The 22749-nt window shown below is 31.1% G+C and overlaps 1 protein-coding gene across 1 annotated transcript; it reads right to left on the bottom strand.

Annotated features, from left to right (window-relative positions):
* Positions 1-249: 249 nt before the first annotated feature.
* LOC126768447 (glutamine synthetase 2 cytoplasmic-like) lies at positions 250-22082 on the bottom strand. Its single transcript, XM_050486506.1, has 8 exons — positions 22047-22082; positions 21476-21649; positions 13855-14016; positions 11938-12151; positions 7186-7258; positions 3180-3364; positions 2664-2803; positions 250-426 (listed from the first exon to the last, which is right to left on the bottom strand). Exons 2-8 carry the CDS (start codon positions 21639-21641, stop codon positions 278-280), a joined length of 1089 nt encoding a protein of 362 aa, XP_050342463.1. The 5' UTR covers positions 21642-21649; positions 22047-22082; the 3' UTR covers positions 250-277.
* Between the last annotated feature and the right edge of the window lie 667 nt (positions 22083-22749).

Below are 22749 nucleotides of genomic sequence, written 5' to 3'. Positions count from 1 at the left end.
CTGAAAAACCCAAAAACTTTTTATTGGCCCGACCTGGGAATTGAACCCAGGACCTCCGGGTCTGCGGCCTTATATCAAACCACTAGACCAACGAGGCAGTCAGTTCATAATATATACATTTCAATTCATTCTATAACATATACATTTTATAACCACAATTTAATTAATTAAACATATTAAGTATTTGATATTCATATGTTTAATCTTCACGTTATTTACATGATGATAATATGAAAACTGCATTAAATTTTCCTTAGATTTCAAAAATCATTTTTTTCTATTCGTCGAATATACATGTCCTAAGTATAATAGAAATCAAACGGTATGGATCAGCATTAGCAGCGGGTCGGCGGTCTTCCAAATATCCACGTTTGTCTTCCGACACTTGCCGTGGGATTCGTACAGAGCAACATCGGTTTGCAACACCTAATAATTAATCATGTTATTCTTTGCTATATTCTTTTTGTTAATAAAAACATGACTTATTTTGTTATGGAGTAGATTTGTCTAATTGACGCTTAAATCATTTTTAAACAATATCCTTTCTCCGCGTATTTACGTTTGACTAAATGTATAATATAGTAGAGCTCCTATCTGTTAATCGAAACCTTTTCTTTTGATCCGTAAATATCAAACCAACAGCCATTTCTGGACTAAGTTTCGTAAATAATTCTACTAACCTAGGCGGCTTCGACCACTATATTAACGAAACTATTACTTTTACAAATTTTATAAAAAAAAATCTGTAAATTTTTAAGGCGCACGAATGTGAAATCAATAAAAACTTATAGGAGCTACTTTAACGGCCCATTTACACTAAATATTTTAGCATAAACGAGAAGGTAGACTTAATTGATATTATACAATAAGCCCCAATACATTCTCATAAACATCACGATACTTATGTGCTTTACACATACATGCGAAGTTTACTTGGTGGTAGGGCTTTGTGCAGGCTCGTCTGGGTGGGTGGGTACCACACACTCAACAGATAATCTACCACAAAATAGCAGTACTTGATATTGTTGTATTCCGGTTTTAAAGGTGAATGAGCCAGGGTAATGGCACAAGGGATATAACATCATAGTTCCCGAGGTTGGTGGCGCATTAGCGATGTAAGCGATGGTCAATGTTTCTGACAATGCCTATGTCTATAGAGGTGGTTACCACTTACCTTCAGGTGGTGCCCATTTGCTCGTCCACCTATTTTTAATTACTATATTAATGTGATTAAACTCTGTAAACGTTCAATTTGTTCTCTTAATACTATGTAAAATATTTTTACCATAGCTTAGCGTTTTATAAGCATAATTATTTTAATATTCTATCCAAACTTGGGCGGTTCTTATTTTAAACTATTGAATTTATTAAGTCAGTATCTTTTTCTTATCGATTTTTTCTCTTATTTAAAAAAAATCTATTTGAACAGATATATATAATGCTCATAAAACTCCATTTAAAATGTATAGTATATTTTATACATATACAGTAACAGCCTGTTAATGTCCCACTGCTGGGCTAAGACCTCCTCTCCCTTTTGAGGAGAAGGTTGTGGAGCTTATTCCACCACGCTGCTCCAATGCGGGTTGGTAGAATACACATGTGGCAGAATTTCAATGAAATTAGACAAATGCAGGTTTCCTCACGATGTGTTCCTTCACCGTTAAGCACGAGATGAATTATAATCACAAATTAAGCACATGAAAATAAAGTGGTGCTTGCGCGGGTTTGAACCCACGATCATCGGATAAGATTCACGCGTAACCACTGGGCCATCTCGGCTTCATTTTATACATATATATAATTTTAATCTTTGGTTGTGACTATTTAGTATATTTTTTGTTTATTTACTTATACTCGTAATATCGCACTCGAATATCTAATATTTTACTTTTAACGTAAATTAAATAAAATTGTAACCGTTTTTGTAAATTATATATCAATAAATATCTATACGTTTTCAAAATTATTTACAAAACGCACGTATTGAAAGCGTCGTTATTGCGAGATTGACTTTGTTCAATTATTTGCTCCACGGGTTTTAGTTGTAATCGATATGACCAGATTACTTACTGATATTAGTTGTGCCCAACCAGTGGCTAGAATACGTGTATATTAAAAGAATATTTTGGGTTCTAGGGCAAGCACCCCTGAGTTTTCTTAACGTGATTAATTTGTTATTTATCCAATGCTGTGCGGTGAGAAAAACCTTGCATGTATCGTATGAAATTCTACCACATATGTATTTTAACAAACCGCATTGAATCAGTGTGGTGGAATAGTTTACTCTATAGTTTCACTGGTGTAGGGCTTTGTGCAAGCTCTACTGGGTAGGTACCACCCACTCATTAGATATTCTACCGCAAAACAGCAGTACTTGGTATTGTTGTGTTCCGGTTTGAAGGATAAGTGAGCCAGTGTAAGTGCACTTGCAGGCACAAGAGACATAAAATCTTAGTTCTCAAGGTTGGTGGTGCATTGGCGATGTAAGCGATGGTTACCATTTCTTACAATGCCAATGTCTATGGGCGTTCTTGTTCACTTACCATCAGGTGCTATAGGATGGTATATAAAAAAGCCAAGGACTTTGATGAGTTATCTGTTTATATTCTAGTGTAATAGCTCAAGCGTTAAATTAGCTTTTGCAATCAACTTTATATTACCCGCAGTGAAGTCGCGTATGTGTGGCATTCCATTCTTGCCGGTGAGTCGTTTAGCGTTGTCAGCGCCGTTATTTGCGTCGTATTCATTGATGTGAATGCCGTGACGTCGTGACAACTTGTCTATCGCTCTTTCTATAACTCTATATGAAAATCATATAAATATTTTTCATGCTAAAATGTAGGTTATGATGCTGTCTCAAACATGAAATAAAAATGCAAGGACATTACAATAACATTAAATAAAATGAAAACAACAAAGCACGGACAACACGTATTTGGAAATACAAAAATAAAATATATTTTTTACTGTTAATATTATTTTAAAAGATTAAAGCTTTATTGTTGTATCTAATTTCAAAAGCTTATGGTAACATAACATCTATATTTCGTTGAGGGCTTTGAGGTTGAGTTTGTTTAGTAAAAAAAAAATTGATATGTACATAACATATATACAATATATATTACGTATTTATAAATAAAATATAATAATTTTAATTGAAAACTTATTTTACTTACAAAATTCCGTCCTCTTCTCTCATATCCTTGGTAGAAAAGTACACAAATGTACCATTACCAGGCCAGTCGGGTATCGGTTGTGGTTCAAATGAAGCAACAGTTCCGTACTCCTCAGCAAGCCGACTGAGGATATAACGAGCCATCCATAAATCATCAGCCGCTTTGATCCCTGGACTTGGTCCAACCTAGTAAACGTTTAACGATTTAGTGACGATTAAGAATTATATTATGTATATACATACATGTATGTATTCGTTCAGTAACTATTCGTTTTTGTACCCAGTAACAAGACGCTAAGGTTACGCTAAGTTCTTAATAATAAGGATATTTAAATCTTTCTTGTTTTTCATCTGTTGTTTTGAAACTTTCCTTAATATTAAATATATTTTTAGTTATAACTAACAAAACTTTATTTCGAAAATATCTATGACAATGTTTGCTTTTATTATATACGTGTTTATATTATTAAATTGTTACATGCGACCTCATAGCTTACAAAACATTTTTATCGTAGCTTTATAGAAAAACTTCTACTATCCGTCTACTATTCATCGATCACAATTTTAGAACAAATAATGTGAATAGTGTAAATGTGTACGAATATGTATTGTACATAATCGAACTTATGGATCGAACCAGTTATTCCAATTTTTCCTTTTTGTTGTACATTGCGACATATAAATGCATGCATGTTATTAACAATAAATATGAATACCCAAATTTGAATCCAGGAACTCGGGCTTTGCAGCTTTATATCTAGCCACTAGTCCAATGGGGCCATTGCCCCAGTCTAAATTAGCTACTTCCTATTTCTTTCAATGTATATGAGCTAACAAATTTATGTATCCGACATAAATACAAATCAATAATTTCATTTATAACAAACAATGTGAATCGAAAACAACATAGAAACTCATATACAACTATTGAACCGCCTTATTTATTTTTGCAAGTGGAATTTTTTCTCTGATAGAACCTTTTATGTTATCAGGTTTTATATGAATTATTATTGGAACAGATACGTTATAGTTAAAATCCTGATAACAATAAAACAAGAGCTATCAAATAATTCACATACCTAGCAAATATCTAGCTAAAGTATAAGCTGAAAGAAATAGTATTACATTTTGAAACTTTATATTATATTTAAATAAAGTGAAAAGGAAAAGAAATAGTCTGTAAAAGTCCTACAGCTGCTGAACGAAGATCTCATTTTCTCTTGAGAACGTTTACCATTTTTTTCAAACTATGGGGCATTTCATTCGACACATACAGGTTTCCTCGCGATGTTTTACGGAATATCAGTGTGTATCAATATTGATATTGCGCACTCAGAGGAACCTGTAATCTTCGGTTATGGGTAACAAGTCTAGCCTTTGGGCCAACATGCCTGTTAATATTTAAATAGGTTCAATCTAAGTGATAAAAGTATTGTTTAACTAAGTAATCTCATATAATTTAATTATTTTACAAAGCATTTTTAAAGAATATAAGTTTCATATATTTTCTATTTACAATTAGTGGATACTGCTTTGTGCAGACAGTACTGGAATGGTTCCATTCAATTGCCAAATCAATACTTGATATTGCCGAGATCCAGTTTGAATGATGAGTGAACTAGCAACAACAAGGGCTACGATATGCTAGCTTGATTACAATTAATACACAAAAATCTTTATTAAATAAATTAAATTGATAAAGTGCTTAGAAAAGGTTTACAAATCATTTATTATATATTTTTTTGACAACATAACTTCATCTGTCGTCATTGTAAGAGATTATATTTTATCCACTTCGCAATTATTTTAAACGTTTAATGTAAAATGTTCTAAACTTTACAGATTCGGATTTAGCGTAATATTTATTGTTAGATTGCGTAGGGTGAGCTGTACAATATATTCAAGTCGTAAGGGAGTCTACCGGGTAAGGAGAGTTAGAGCGATTAACATGTCGTTCGTATGATTGATAAAATCAATACATATTGATAATACACATAATTTGAAGGAATAAGGAGAATTATTTTACATATAATATAACATAAGCACACACAGAATCACCAACAACTTTATAAATAAAAATAAATGTTTTTTGTATGTTTGTCCTATATGCGTTGCTAAACTACGAGTCCAATTGTGATGAAACTTTAGTGAATTATACCGCGTACGCCCGCGAAGGTTCCATGCACGAAAGAAACAAAAATTTACTTTATATTTATCTTTTAACATAAATATTTTTTGTAATATATATTTTCTGGAAAGGAAAATGACTCCCATTCACCTGATGGTAAGTTGTAGACGAGTCCAAGCGTGACGAAGGTCAGTGCATTCGGAAGGGAATGATCTGCACTAGCCGCCCCAACCAAGTATGTTGGTAAGAATTCCATTTTTTGAAAGTGCGACAAAGAAAAGAGTTGCCAATTTTTTTCTTGCGCGATGGAATTAATGCCACAGTTAGGCGGTGACATCGAGAGCCAGCACGCGTAGACTTGTGAAGGAAAGTGGAAGCAGAAATTAAAGAGAATAAATCGTTTTACGTAAGTTTCACTTTGACAGGTAGCTAGTAATATAATATAATATTCAAAATAAATATCATTCATTCTATTACACATCAATACATCCCGAGTTCGTACAAGAAATAATGAGGTTTGACACCATACTATTTTTATATATATTTAAAAGCTAGGAAGCTTCCAGTTAGGTATTTAGGTAGGTAAGCCTTTGCTTTAAGTCAGGGTATAAATTATATGTATTTCAAGTTTCATCCAAATCCTTCCAGTTTTTGAGCAATTGAGTAAAGAGGAGAGCTATCTCTCAAATACCATTTTAATCTCATGCTCTGATATCATCAATAATTACTTTGTAATATTTCTAAAAAAGTATTAGATTATTATTCCATCTAAAATCTTTTGTACCCGTTATAGTTATTACAACGTACGCTTGGACATCGCCCAGAAAATATTTTTTCGGCTACATGACATAAAAAATAAATCTAAAAAATGAGAAGATAATAACGACATTGCTAATGTCCTTTCTGAATCTATAAACAAAAATTTCTATTATAATTAGATTATTTTCCAAGAATATATATTTGTTAGAATTGGTTCAATTCTGGCAACACTTACCTCGTTATAATATTTTTATGATTGAGAAGGGTATTTTCTAGTTAGGTTGGCGGCTTCAATTTTACATTATAATAAAACTCCATTTAAAAACTAACGACCTTATTCATAAATGTTGTTTAGCAGATATTGTTAACAGTCGATACAACCTCAAGAAATCACTTTGAAAATATTGTATATAGTTGGGAACAAATGCTAATTACATTATACGAAAGATCAATGAGCGAGTCAATATTACACACCTTTACGACGACAGAGAAAGCATTAGCCCGCATGTTTTTTGCCCGACCTATGTGTCTGCTGATTTAAATATGTATGTATAATTATAATGTGAATAACATATATAAATTTCAGCTTTACTGATATAACGTAATTTTTATAAAAAAAATATAACATTTGAAATTTTATAAATCACTCTAAGAACCATAATAAAAGTCTGCATTGAAGTTTTTAATAAAAAAAATGTACACTTTAAGATAAAAAACAAGAGATGCTGCGATCACTTTTTAAAAATCAACTTTGGCGATTTCGAAAATTTACTAAAATACAATAAGTTTGCCGATCGCTGGCTCTTAAGCCATTATTGCATCAAAGAGTTACAGCGGCGTATCAATCGAATGCTTAATAACTATCAGATATTTTAGGTAAATTGAACATTATATTGTTTATAACAGTTTTACTTGGTAGGGCTTTGTGCAAGTCCGTCTGTGTAGGTACACTCATCATACAAATAATTTACTGTCAATACGTGACCGAAATGCCCGTCTGCAAAATTTTTATAATAAAAACAACAAGTTTTATTCTAAAAATGTCCATATAATTTGTAGCTATATAAAGACGTAATCAAAAATGTCATTGGTACGATTTATCAGCTGATGACGCACTTACCTGAAAATTCCATTGAGAAGGAGTGGTTCCAGGGTTAATGCCGTTTATTCGCACGCCCGCATACAGACAACACCTACGAACATAAACAAATTTATAGAGTCTTGGCCATGAGTAAAATCATAGATAGTAAAATATTCCAATTGTACAAAAGAACGAACTTATATCATTGATTTACATAACGTTTATGTCAGAATACAATAACGTTGCATTATATTAAGTATTTTGTTAATTAATTTGTAATTTAGGAAATTTTACTTGTATCTATATATTCGTGTCAAAATTAACATACTCATATATAAAGAGTTCCACATGGTAAAGGTACTAAATTTACTTTAAAAAAAAGAACATTAACCATTTGCTGAAAACGGATCGTGATAACGTTACCTACTTATTTCCGAACACTAATTCGCTTAAAGCAACAATGTAATAATTAAGGATTTAAATAATCTTGAAATCAGATTTTAACGACACGTTGACATAAGCTAAAATGATCTATTAAAATATATATATAAATATATATATATATATATTTATATATTATATATAGTATTAGTATATATACTCTGCTTGCTATATTTTAAGAATAGCATCTTCAGAGATGTTTAATATTAAGTTAACTAAAAAATTTAACACAAGGACGTCTCCTAGCTGATTTGGCTGTAATATATTTAGCTGTAGACAACGTTGATTTCTCTCTTTCTGTTATTATTGATTTGACATTCGAAAGAAGAAGACACGGCATTATTTAACTAATCCCTCGCTTAGCAACGCTTATAATTAAGGCCGTCTGTATTTTGTAATAATCAAAATAAGTTTATACTTTATTTCATATTTCTATTACTTAATATATGGAAGTAATACTATTTATATGAACCTATTGAAACATTTTTTTATTATAAATATGATTGTTTATGATTGAAATCCTTTTTTTTAATTTTCATTGCCATTCAATTTAATGTATGTTGACCATTTTACTTTAAGGCTTATTTCTTTCGATGACTAGAATTCATTAATTAAATATTATAAAAGGAGTTGCTCGCTGCTCCAATGCAGTTTTTCTCAAGATGTTTTCCAACACCGCTGAGCACGAGAGGTATTGTAAACGCAATTTAATCGCATGAATAATTTAAGCACATGAATATTCAGTGGTGCTTGTTCGAATTTAAACCTACAACCTTCACTTAAGATTCATGTTGTTTAACCACGGGGCGCCGTATCGGCTATCATGTTTACAGGCACTTTAAATGTATTTCGAAAACCGATATTATAAATATTGCTAACATGATAACTGCGGCCGGCTACTGGGAATTTTTCCTCGAGACAAAATTAAGCGTAGCGTAGCTACAAACAAGCCAAGAAGGAAGTCAAGTGTCTAGAGTATCTAAGCTATAATATTACTTATATATATATTAAATAGGGGAGATAATGCCGTTTAAACTACGAATAACAAAAGATTAAGATTGAAAGAGAAACTCGACGGAATAAGATAAAATAAATACTAACCAAGTGACAGTGATAATTATTTAGCATTAAAAATATAAATGAAATTACAGATAATACATTTAAAAAAATATATTCTTCATCTTTATTGTTTGGAACATACTATATTATTTACTTTAATAAAAATCACACTACATGAGCGATGGTGATTCATATTCATGTTATATATATATATATATATATATATATATATATTATATATATATTATATAAATTACAGATAATACATTTAAAAAAATATATTCTTCATCTTTATTGTTTGGAACATACTATATTATTTACTTTAATAAAAATCACACTACATGAGCGATGGTGATTCATATTCATGTTATATATATATATATATATATATATATATATATATATAACATATATATAATTAAGATTCAGAAGATTAAGATTATATATATATATATAACATATATTATATATATATATATAACATATATATAATATATGTTATATATATATATATATATATATATATATATATATATATATATATATATAACATGAATATGAATCACCATCGCTCATGTAGTGTGATTTTTATTAAAGTAAATAATATAGTATGTTCCAAACAATAAAGATGAAGAATATATTTTTTTAAATGTATTATCTGTAATTTCATTTATATTTTTAATGCTAAATAATTATCACTGTCACTTGGTTAGTATTTATTTTATCTTATTCCGTCGAGTTTCTCTTTCAATCTTAATCTTTTGTTATTCGTAGTTTAAACGGCATTATCTCCCCTATTTAATGAGTTCTACCAGACTAAACAAAACGTAAATAATCTAAGTTAATAAGGTAAATACAATTATTTTGCTTACATTTTTGACAATGAATGAAACCAAAAGAATTTTCTTATTCTGTTATTTCAATTTCAAAACGTACGAGTATCGTTTGTGTCATCTGTGGCATATGATATTTCTTGTAAAAAAATCTTGTACATGCAAAAAATGTTGCCAATTAATAATAATGAATATTATAATTATTACACGAATACCGCAGAAGACGTTATACTCCGTTTCGTATAATAAGGTTTCACGTGAATTTCAAAAATACTCGCAACTACACGCAAACAATTTAAATGCATGAATATTAAATATCAATACTAGAATATAAAGCTTGTTTGTTTATTTTTTGTTTGAACGCGCTTATATCATGATCTGCCTGTCCAACTTGGAAAATTCTTTGTGCGTTAGATATATCGAAAAGTTATAGAGTATATAACATCACTTTACGACTCACGGGAACGAACAGTGACGTTTATGGTATGGTCAGACAGCGGGCGGGACGGGACGGCAACCGGGCGTGAGCAATTATAATGTATTACCCACTGTCCATTTGGTTATTCACTTTTTGACAGATGGTGCTAGTGAGGCAACGTAACATTCTGATTATCGATTCGATTATTATTGAAACTTTAATTGGTATGTACTATCGATTTTATCGGTTTTTGCTATTGAATAAAAATACTGTTTGTTTTGTTTGCGGTTTCCATACCTTGCGTTTATTATTATTAAATCAAAAACAATACAAAATAACCGCTTTGTTAACTTTATATTCAATTTTACAGGTTTTATAGGAAATAATAGCGTAAAAATATGTAACTGAAACTGTGTGTAGTGCATCTACAAACGTTCCATGTCGGAAGACAGAGTAATCAATATATAATTAAATATATTTTAAGCATATTTGTCGTGACATAACTTCTAAATATTTATAAAAAACGAACACTTTATAACCATTAGCTTCTTTAAAAACAATCAGTATTTAGGATTGCTTAATTTATATATTTCAGTGATAATCAAGTGGATGCAAGGATATTTCTATTAATATTTAACCACGAATAAAACCATTATTCCCATCAGCTATCTGACCATGGCTTTAAGGCGGGTGTAAATAATTAGTGGCTTAACATAAACTATAACAATAAAATATCATTTTGTGACCTCATCAAAGAATGTTCCGGGAAAACTTTCGTGTTGATCGTAGGAACACTATCTCAAATTGATTACAAAAATCACCACCGATGCAATGTCTACTAAAAAAATTTACGACCAAAAGTTAGAAGTATCGGTTTTTTGCATTCTTCTCGTATGCGGTTCTTGGTTTGAACTGTTCATTACTTTTTTCTCAATCTTAGTCTATCGTCACTTTACTTTATACTTTATTATACAACACAAAGGTAAAAAAAGAAAAATAAATTACATAACACATGAATATAACCTAATTAATATACACCTTTGGCGGCCTTATCGCTATATAGCAATCCCTTCCAGGCAACGGCGTAGGGAACTACTTATAGGATATAAGGTAGGTGGTTCTAAGTATGTAAAGAGAAGGTTGCCGCCGTCCTACTAGTTGATATTTTTAATAATTCCTATGTACCCATATTTTAGTTTTTAAACGTTCATTTGTGGTTTTACAGTGAACGAGTCTACTAAAAAAATGTCTTCACCAATTATTTTCTCCCTCTAAATGTTGCTGCTCTAGGTCCTGCCTTACTCGGCCTCAAGGGAAATCCGCCCCTGACAACCTCAGAAGTATAGATGAGCAGCGACGTAGACTTAAATTACTTGGAATATCTCAATTCGTATTGAGCAAATGATAAACGAAAAAGCTCACCAGCTCCTTTGCCGCTAGTTATGAATCACGTTACGCAAAGGTAAAGCTCAAAAATCAGGCATACTTTAAATAAAAAAATTATTGGTTTTTCTTTTTCAATTTTATAGTTTTTTTTGCAATAAGTATTAACAATCGTTAATATTACTTCCTAGAATTTGTTTTTAGTACGAACACTATCGGATCGTGCAGAAAAACCGAATGTTATCCTACAAAATGTGGACAACGTGTTTATTTCTCGACTAGAAAATCAGATTTCATTCATATTAAATTTATTTCTTTCTTCACAATTATTTCCGTCTATACATTTTGTTACCTTTCTGTATTATATATATGATGATATTTTATGATATTTTATATTATTTTTATTTAAATAATGAAATGGTTGAAAAACCCATTTAATAACTTATATACTGATTTAGCCCATCCACGCACACATTAATAATTCTTAGCGACAAGGTAAATATTCGTCGTCTGTATTATATGTGTACGTTTCATTGATGTATAATAAAGAGTACTTATATTGTAATATCGTATAATTTAAAAATAAGCTGGAAATGTCTAACTTATTTTTTTAGATCACATTTTATTTTCTAAGGAAATATAAGCTGTCAACTTTACCTACAGAAGGACTCCATTAGATCCCGAGCAACTATTTTGTTAGCACCGATTGCGCAATAGTACGGACCAGGTGGGGCAGGAAAGCCTCCCGGTGGCCAGCCCAGTGGTCTGTTATCTGTTGTCGTTAAGAAAAACTCCTGGTTGAAACCAAACCATGGCTCTTCTACTTCACCCTTTTCACATACTAACGTGCAATTCTTTCGATGATTGGAAGCTACAAAAGTATTACAATTAATAAAAACATAAAACACGTAGATGGTCCAAATTATATTGTCAAAGCAATAAAAGTATAATTTTTAACCTAAGATTTAAGCAATTTATATTACCGTAACAGCCTGTGAATGTCCCACTGCTGGGCTAAAGGCCTCCTCTCCTCTTTTTGAGGAGAAGGTTTGGAGCTTATTGCACCACGCTGCTCCAATGCGGGTTGGTAGAATTCACATGTGGCAGAACTTCAGTGAAATTAGACACATGCAGGTTTCCTCACGATGTTTTCCTTCCCCGTAAAGCACGAGATGAATTATAATCACAAATTAAGCACATGAAAATTCAGTGGTGCTTGCCCGGGTTTGAACCCACGATCATCGGTTAAGATTCACGCGTTCTTACCACAGGGCCATCTCGGCTTTTTTAATGGGCCATCAGATATGTTGAAGCGTAATAAAGCAATCATATATGGTAAACTAATGTCAAATATGTCAAGAAAATGATAAATTTATATTACATTTATTTGTTTGTTGATTGATGAATCATCACGTCTTAAGCAATAAAATATTCATAGTCACAAAAGTAAGTGCATAATTTATTTATTTTTTTTAAACATAGTAATTAGAATATTTCATTTTCTGTGAAATTTTATTAAATCAAAGTATATAGTAATAATTATATTTAGGTTAAGTTATATCTACGGTCGAACTATCAGAAAAATAAATAAACAATATCACGTTTGTCACTTCTATAAACAATTAAGACGAATATATTATTTATTCGTTTCCTGTACTTCCCGACGATATTTATTACACGTTTAAAGCTCTAATATTTTATCTAACATATAATGTAGCTAAATAAGAGTTCAATATTGATATATTTTACTATAGTAATATTTATAGTATATATGTATAGGGCATAAGTTTTTAAGATCGACTATATTTCTGTATAAACTTCAAAACTTTTCCGGTAACTTGAATCTTAAATATAATATTATGACGTACAGTAAGATGTAATGTTATAAACGAGCTATTTGCAAGCATATTTTTCTTTACTTGGTATTGCGGCTCTGTGTGAGCCAAAGCAATAAATATTCTGTCGCAAAACCGCAATCATTTGTACTGCTGTGCTCTGATTTGAAACGTGATTGACAGGGTACAACAGGTACAAGGGGCTTGATATCTTAATTCGAATTCGAATTGAATGTTTTTACATTTGTCACTGTGCCAATGCTTATGGACAGTGGTAACCACTTACTAACAGGTGGTACATTCTTCCGTCTGCATTCCTGTTAAGCTTAAGTTAATAAACATAATTGAATATAAAACAATCATTTTGTGATTTGTTTATGGTCGCTATAAGTAGATATTGGTATGACAAAGCTAGACTAGACAAAATGCTTTCGACTATAATTGTCGAAGCGCTTTCAAATTTTTGTCTTTATTATTCAATTCAATACGACAATAGTTGATCACGTGATAAATCCAAATTAGCATTTTCTACAAACAAAATCGACAATAACTATGTGAATTCGTCTAGACTGTAACTACTTTTCTTAGACTTAATAATTCGTATAAATTATACCAGTAATCAATAAACACGGATCGGATCATTTGTAGTTTCATAAGCCTACAAAAATAAATCATACATTTTGTACGTTTCCAATTCTAGTACATATATACAAAATCATTGACTACTACTAATACTAACCGGTTGGCTGGTAATTGTACTGATAAGTGTCTGCCAAAACCAGTAAATGGCTTCCGCGTCGAAACGGATCGTGATATATCACTTCTGGGAAGATGTACGTGTCAGAGTTGTCTGAGCTGGCTTGGAACGTATTGCTCCCGTCAAAGTACCAAATGGGTAAGTCTGTAATATAAAGATAACTATAAAATAAACAGTCTTACTTATAAGCGTTGTTTAGTGGGTAATTAGTTAAATAAACTTGTCTTCTTCTTTCGAATGTCAGATCAATGATAATAGAAAGACCGAAATTAGCGTTTAACTATACGGCAGGTAAGCAACATTTATACTGTAAATGTTTAAAATATATATACATTTTTATATAATAATATCCTGGGAAATTATTCACACACGGCGATCTGATCCCAAACTAAGCAAAGCTTATACTATGGAAACCAGACAACTTATATACTAAATATACTACTTTTCTTTTGTAAATACATACTTATATAGATAATTACACCCAGACTCAGGACAAACATGACATGTTCATGCACACAAATGTCTGTCCTGGGTGGGAATCGAACCCACAACCTTCGGCGTGAAAGGCAAGTATCTACCAACCACGCCAACCGGCCCGTCAAATCTAATATAAAACTAATATAAATGTATCCTATCGTAATTATTAATTTGATAATCTCCATCCATAATTTATTATTGAAATCGACTTAACCGTTTTTTCTCTTGATATACTACACCGCCATCTAGTGGCGACTTACACTAAGGGGGATTATACGAAAATTTGAATTTTTAGATACTTATCGAAATCTGTCGCATCGAAGACAGTATATATATAACTGCATTATGATGAAGAAACGGGCAGCGATAGTATTTTCCGTTTTGTAGGCGTTTTGTCGTGCAACTTAGTTTCAAACTTCAATGTTGTTTTAGATCACATGTTATTAAAATCACTGCCTCGTTGGTCTAGTGGTTTGATGTAAGGCCGCAGACGAGGAGGTCCTGGGTTCAAATCCCAGGTCGGGCCGATAAAAAAATATTGGGTTTTTCTGTCAGAAAATTCTCAGTAGCAGCCTGGAAGTTGGAAGTGTGGACACTCCCGTGCTTCGGAAAGCACGTAAAGCCGTTGGTCCTGCGCCTGAACTCTTTCCGGTCATGTCGGATTACCGTCCCATCGGATTATGAGAGTTAGGAAATAGAGAATGCACCTGTGTTTGCGCACACACTTGTGTACTATAATATCTCCTGCGCAGTTTGCTAATGTCTCTCGAGATTGGCCGCCGTGGCCGAAATCGGTCTGGAGGACATTATTATTAAAATCATATTTTTTTTATTTCATAACGAATAATAGTTTATCTAATTTTCCTCTAATTGTCCTCAAATCGACAAATATGAATCAGATCGGATATTATCGGTGATTTATGGTTATTATAAAATTATAGACCAAACGATTATGGGCGTGGTCACAACGCCATTTTGAGTGTTTCAAACAAGTGTTTTCCAATAGTTACCAACACGGTTTAAAAAAGGCATACTGTCGATGTTTTTACAAAACATATTGTATCTTTCAAATTTAAATCTAAGTACATTACTTACATTTAAATTAAAAGACTTAATAGTTTGTTTTTTTGATTATGTTTTAGGTATGTTAACGGGCAAATGGGCCATTTGATCGTCACCACCGGCCATAGCCCCATAGACATTGGCGCTGGAAGAAATGGTTAATATTTCTTATATCGAAAACGCGCCACTAACCTTGGGAACTAAGATGTTATGTCCCTTGTCACATAGTTATACTGGCTCACTCATCCTTCAACTGGAACACAACGATACTAAGTATTGCTGCTTGGCTATAGAATATCTGATTAATGGGTACTCACCTAGTGAGTATACGCTTAAAATGAATGTATGCCTTTAAATTCGTTTTATCTGCAATTTTTTGCCTTTAACCCCTTGAAGCGTTAAGTTCTATAGTATAACCAAACGTGTTAGTTTTTACGTGCTGGAAAAAATCTAATCATTCATTTCAAATATTGTTCAGCAATTTCAAAAATGTCCCAACGTCTTTTAATGAATTATATATTATAAAAGTACTTTATAATTTTTCAATCAATCGAGGTTTTATTTTCATAGATCACGTTTTATCGAAATTGGCCGTTGGATTACGTCACGTCCTAACATTATAAAAAAAATTCACATCACATACTGTATAAACTTTATACGTAAAAGAATTTACAGCTACAAAGTAACTAACTTTGATTTTGTATTTGTATGATTGAAAGCGCTAGTATCATAAATCATCTATAGTATATAATTCTACCTACTAATAAATGGTATAGCAGTGAACTATCGGTTTCTAAGATCACACATTCACAATTAAGTTATTTTTTTCCATAGTTGCTGTGGTGTACTTTAAAAGTAGAAACTAATTTATTTTCTTATTCTATGGTTAGGATTTAAGTTCCATAATAATCTACTATGATAATAACAATGACATCAGTTTTTCATCACAATATAACGCAGTATTACGTCATAAAAAACTCATAAGAATATTAAAGCACTTAAACCCGTTGCCCTGTACCTGAACTCTTTCCGGGAACTTAAGAACTCCGGTCTTATCAGATTGCCATCCCTTCGGGTTATGAGAGTGAAGGATTAGTATGTACGCTCTGTACATATGTTTGCGCATTGTCTTGGGTACTATAGTATGTCCTACGCAGTTGGCAAATCTCTTTTGAGATTGGACTCCGTGGCCTAAATCGTACAGGAGGACATCATCATTGTAGTGTTTGTATCTATGCAATAGATACAATACATTCATTCTGTCTCATGTACACGAGTGGAGAGGGTAGCTGTCAATCAAGCAGCCTGATGTTAGACACCTTGTGGGTTGGACGTATGCCTGCGCTATTGCTGCGTGTAGTAGTGAGCCAGTGATAGTGAGCATTACAATCATCATAGTGGTTACCTGGTTAATATTTAACAATATGACTAATAAAATAAAAATATGTATTATTCTTCAGCTTAAGCATAAAAATGATTCACATCAAAGCAACCTTCAAATAATTTTAAATCAGCCTCCAAGTTCAAAATACAGTAATATCCCTAATATTTGAAATAAAACGTGAATATAGAAAATTGACGTTCATTAATAAATTAAAAAAAAATTGGGTTAAATTTAAAAAGGTACGGTATCAATCATGTGTAAACACTGGATATTGGTTCTTGCAAAAAAATAACTTAAACCAGGCTCATTAAATATTAATCTTAATTGCTAAACGTTATACAATATTCAATCAGTTTTTGATAATAATTAGAAATTGTTATTCACGGGTTTCTACCACATTTGACGTAGATGATGAACACGAACACAGGAATATTATCCGATTGAAACAAGTTATGTTATATATAATAGATAACCATAGCAAATGACAATAATAATATTATTATTATAATACTATAATAATATTATTCTGTTGATAATATTTACAATTATGTAAATACCGGATTTCGGAACAAAATTACGATGCCTAATGGCAAATGAATTTTATTTGGGGTAAATATCAGTCATCGAATTTAATATTCTAGTCTAAACACAGATCAGAGTCAGTAATAAGTTAAAAATAGCTGACAATTACAATTTAGGATATCTATTATTTAAGTAATTGCAATTTACAAATACATTATTAAATACTCAACATACAATAAATAAAAAAGCATAAATTATTTATTTATATCTTAAAATATGTTGCTTAAATGGGATCGTAGAACAAAAACATACTTGTAACTGTCAGATTAAATAACAATTTCAGAAATCATTAGCAAATTTTTATACGCTCAAAATATGAACAATAGTATTCAAATAAAACTACAACAATTTAATTATTACTCTCTTAACTCAATATTTTTTAATATTCCAATTAGTAAGCTGTTTTAATAATTAAAAATACTGAGCTGACTTGCATGTTTATTGTTTAAGAAGTTATAGGGATATCTTTTATTTAGTTTCATAATCAAATAATCAATGAATGGAACCTATTAGCAATTTATACTGATTTAACTGTGACTATCCTGAGACTATTATGTATTATTATACAGCTGGCAACCCTATTGATTACGTAAAAACGATTAGAGATCTTGGAGTAGTATTTTAAATACTTTTATACAGCATATGGAAAATATAATCAGCATAGCATCTAAAATGATATGATTTCTCAGAAGAAATAGTAAATTATTTCAAAATCCAAAAACTAAGATTATATAACACAATAGTTTTGTCAGGAGCGTCTAGGAATATGGAAGCGTTGTCTGGAGGCCTCATTACACGACTCAATGCTTAAGAGTTGAGAGAATACATAAACGTGTTCTTTATCATTTTATTTTATCTCTGGGTAAAGCCAAATTTCTTTCTACCTAAAATAAAATAATACAATATTATAAAATTCTTTCTCTAAGCAGGCGACAAGATTTATGAGACCTTTTTAAAAAAACACATAATAATATATGATAATTATTTTTTAGTATCTAGAGAAAAATTCAATTTTCTTGTCGTCGTTTACGAAAACCGGTAATTCCATTAGTAAGACCTTTTCGCAAAACTGCTTTAGGAAGTACTAGTAAGTTACTTAAGTTAATGAAAATAGAAATAAAGGAATCATTACCCTAGATATTATTTAATCCTTTATTAAACTCATAACTCAAAAACTTTTCATTTATATATAGCGGAATCTCGTCTATGCAGATGCAAATGCAAAAAAATTTTAAATGACAGCGCATCATCATCCATCATCATCATCATCCATCATCCTGACCTTGCACTTTGAAAGTGTGCAAAGTCCATCTTCTATAATTTGTTTGGCTCCTAAAGAAGTCCTTTGCAAATATTGATTATACCGTGTAAAACAGTCCATGAAATGTTTGTGTTCAAGATGTTTACCCATGATCCTGCTATCAAGTGATCCAGGTAAACGCAAATGATCCGGAAGCTGTACTTTACCCCGCAAAGTGAAGTCACTTTGGAAGCGAAGTTTTGTATAAAGAAACGTATGTCTTGCACCTCCCTAGGAGATATTTATCTTGAGACATTGTTTATTTTTCATTTCATTATTTGCACCCAGAAGTATGTATACGAAGTTTTTGAGCGAATACATCCAAACAAACATTATATATGACACAGGAAAACAAACCACCCGTTTGGGTGGAATTTCCAAAACTCTGCAATACATGTTTATCAATTCATATATGAAACACAAATCGTAAATTTTAAGCAGATCAGCCATTTATTTATACTAAAGTTTCCACCCCATTACTCCCATTTGGGGTTGAATTTCTAAAAATGACGATATATGTAAGCATTTATTTTTTCTCAGAAACTTTAATTTAAAATTTCATTCTTCTTAATTCAAAAATGAACTTTCAACTCCTATTTCAGAAGAATCGTTTTAAGAACTTTTATATCATTGTTCCACAGTCACCGTTAGATGATAAAAAATATTACTTTTGTATGTCTTATCACCTTTCAATAAGATATGAGATGTCAATAGTTTTGTTTGATAGCTTCATGTGTGAATATACTGGATGCTTGAACAGGCACTATATTTCCATCTAACGAGCCACTCATCAACCTAGATTGCAATTTAGAGAAAAAATAATGACTTTTAATATTATGGATTTGAGGAGTAATTTCAAATAGCAAATCACGATACCGCGTCATATTTCGTACAGTAACTAGTTTTTATTTTCATTTGTATACACTATTTAAGTCATTAAGTAAATTATTCTTATATAAAATATTTTGACTTAAATATCTTGTTGTTATTGTTTGTTGTTGTTGTTCCACCAACCCACACTGTAGCAGCGTGGTAGAATAAGCTCCAAACCTTCTTCTCAAAAAAAGGGAGAGGAGGCCTTTAGCCCAGCAGTGGGACATTCACAGGCTGTTACTTATTATTATATGCTGTTATCTTGTTGTTAAGGCATAAAACAGATTCGTATTCGAACAAAACCACTTTCGTTAAAGTGTATACGAGTATACAACATATGTACAAAAACATTTATTTATATTAATCTTTTATTATTTAGATAACCATATTTCAAAACAGGGTTTTGAAGAATTTCTTAAAACACTAATGCGGTTTTATAAATCGTTTGTTTTGCTTATAATTGTAAAACGTTGCTCGAATTTAACAAAAAACTCGACTTTCACTTATTGCACTAAAATATTTATAATAATATTTAAATCATATTTACATACATCCAACTTCTAGATTTATTATATAATTTTTGGGTTTATATATTTACTAAGACAACGTATACATATTGTAATAGTTAAAGAGATTATAGTTTGAAATTATATTATAAAAGCTGAATGCCTTATTAATATAACATAACACAGCCAGGGTACACAGTACATTCATTTACTTAATAGGTAATTTATAATTTTGCAAAGAAAAATGTAAAATACGGAGCACTTATGAAGAAAGCATAATTGGCCGGTCATATTGCCATCAGTATGACTTAAATAGTCATAAATTAAATTAAATTAATTAAATTAAATATATATTATTTTTTTCGTACTATAGGTACAAAATATTTAAATAAGGATATTAAATAGCAATAAATATTAATGATTTGTTGATCTGTCACTTTGTACAGACATTCTGACGACCACCAGATAAATCACTCGCTTAATAAAAAAGTTTCTATTGGAAATTGATTATAATGTGTTTTTTTTTATTTTATAGAATTGGTAGCGGACTAGCATATGGGCCACCTGATTGTAAGTGGTCACCAAAGTACATAGACATTGGCAATGTAAGAAATGTTAAATATCGCTTACATCGCCAATGCGACACCAACCTAAGGAACTAAAATGTTATGTCCCTTGTGCCTGTAATTACACTGGCTCACTCACCATCTAAACCGGAATACAACAATACCAAGTACTGCTGTTTTGCGGTAGAATATTTGATGAGTGAGAGGCCCTACCACCTACCTACCACCAGTAAAATATAATATATATAATAAAATAAACATATATATTGGTGTGTTGCGTATGCGCATGAAGCCGAGGTCGTAATCAGTCTGTTAATGTTCCACCTCTCCGCTTTAAAAGGTTTTGGTCCTTATTTCACCATGCTGCTACAACGCCGTTCGTAGATACGCATGTTACAATTTTTTTCGCATGAAATTTTTCTTTACCGCCAAACATGATGAATTATGTATGTATAAAAAATAGGCACATGAAAAACCCGCAATCTTCGGTTAAGATGGACGTGTCATAGGGCACAGGATAGGTTAAAATAAAAAAAGTTCTTATTATATTACAATATAAACCTAATAATTTATATCCAGTTTTTTAGTATTTATTATGAAAATGAAAATTATATCCCATGGTACTATAAAATTGGAACACACAAAACTTCGCATATGAAAAACATGACATGAAAAAATATTACCACATGAATTAATTTTGTATTTTTATTACGCAAATAGTATTTTTTTTTAATATTTGCTATTTTTATTTTCCTTAAATTTGAAATTTCAAATATAAGTAATAATTTAAAGTATAAAATATAATTTACAAATAAGAGCGGACAGATGATTAACCAATAAAACGACACTTTACCTTTGTTTGTTTTGGGCACGAAATCGAAAGTCCTATCCTTTGAGCGTAAATTAATTCCAGTGCCGTCGACCCAAACATAAGCAACAAGAATAGTTTCACAAGGTATTTCGAGGTCTTCGTACTTTCGCATTGCTGCTTTATTCAATGCAATAGGAATTGAATTCATCTTGACACCTATTGAGTAAATACGTTATAAATTATCTTATATTTCATAATTTTTAATTAAAACATTAAGGATTTATTTCCATTGAACGATAGAAAACTAATCGGGGCGTGTATTTTATTTATTTTTTTGTACATTCATATAATTCCATTTTCTGGTTCGTCTGGTGTGAGTTTGTTTGCATGGAAACCTTATTTATATCACATTGCGTGGTTTTCGTGTAGGTTTACACACACACTCGCCCTTTAATTCAGAACATAACAATACTAAGTATTGCTACTTGATGGTGAATATATGACAAGGAGGTAGTACCTACCACCAAGAAAAAAAAGCTAGAAAAAACTATATACACTAAAAGACTGAATATAATTTCATAGAAGTATGCTATAGCTTGAATACATTACTTACTTGATTTTGATTTAGAATTGGTAATGAAACTTACAATTTGACACAATTAATGTGAAGTTTGTTTTATTATTTGTCGTGAAACTATGAAGTTTATTTTTTAATGCTTAAAAATATAATTATATGAAAAAGGTTTATAGGTAATTTAATGCTTGTTAGATCAAGCTAAGACTAAATAACTACATAATTTACTTTCTATCTTAGTCTTACATTAAATATGATTTATTAACAAAAGTTTATTATATATTTTGTTATTGTTATATTATTTTAATGTACTTTTTATGGTCTTGTAATTTGAAATTGTAGATTTCAAACAGTGAAAGCGAATTCTAAGCGGGATCTTACGTATGAATTATACAAAAAAGTTAAATCTGTAAGGGATATCATTAAAATCGCATCAAAGGCCTTACATTAAATGATATATTCTATGAGCTTTATATTTTCATAAAAATTATACTGACAACATTTGCCGATATTTATTTATGCTGTTGTAAAAAAATTATAACACATGTCACTACTACGGTACGCATTCATAATTAATTCTTATATTAATATTCATATTTGACTGCCTCATTAGCACGTAAAGCCGTTAATCCTGCATCTGAACTCTTTCTTATCGTGTCGGATTTGCTGTCCCTTCGGATTATGACTTTTTTTATCGCTAAGAGAACGCATTACGCGTTCCCCACGGGAACAGTGGGGGGGG

This window comes from Nymphalis io, chromosome 5, assembly GCF_905147045.1.
Source record: "Nymphalis io chromosome 5, ilAglIoxx1.1, whole genome shotgun sequence".
In the NCBI taxonomy this organism is placed as follows: Eukaryota; Metazoa; Arthropoda; class Insecta; order Lepidoptera; family Nymphalidae; genus Nymphalis; species Nymphalis io.
The sequence above is the reverse complement of the archived record's forward strand: the minus strand, read 5'-3'. Positions and strand labels throughout refer to the sequence as shown.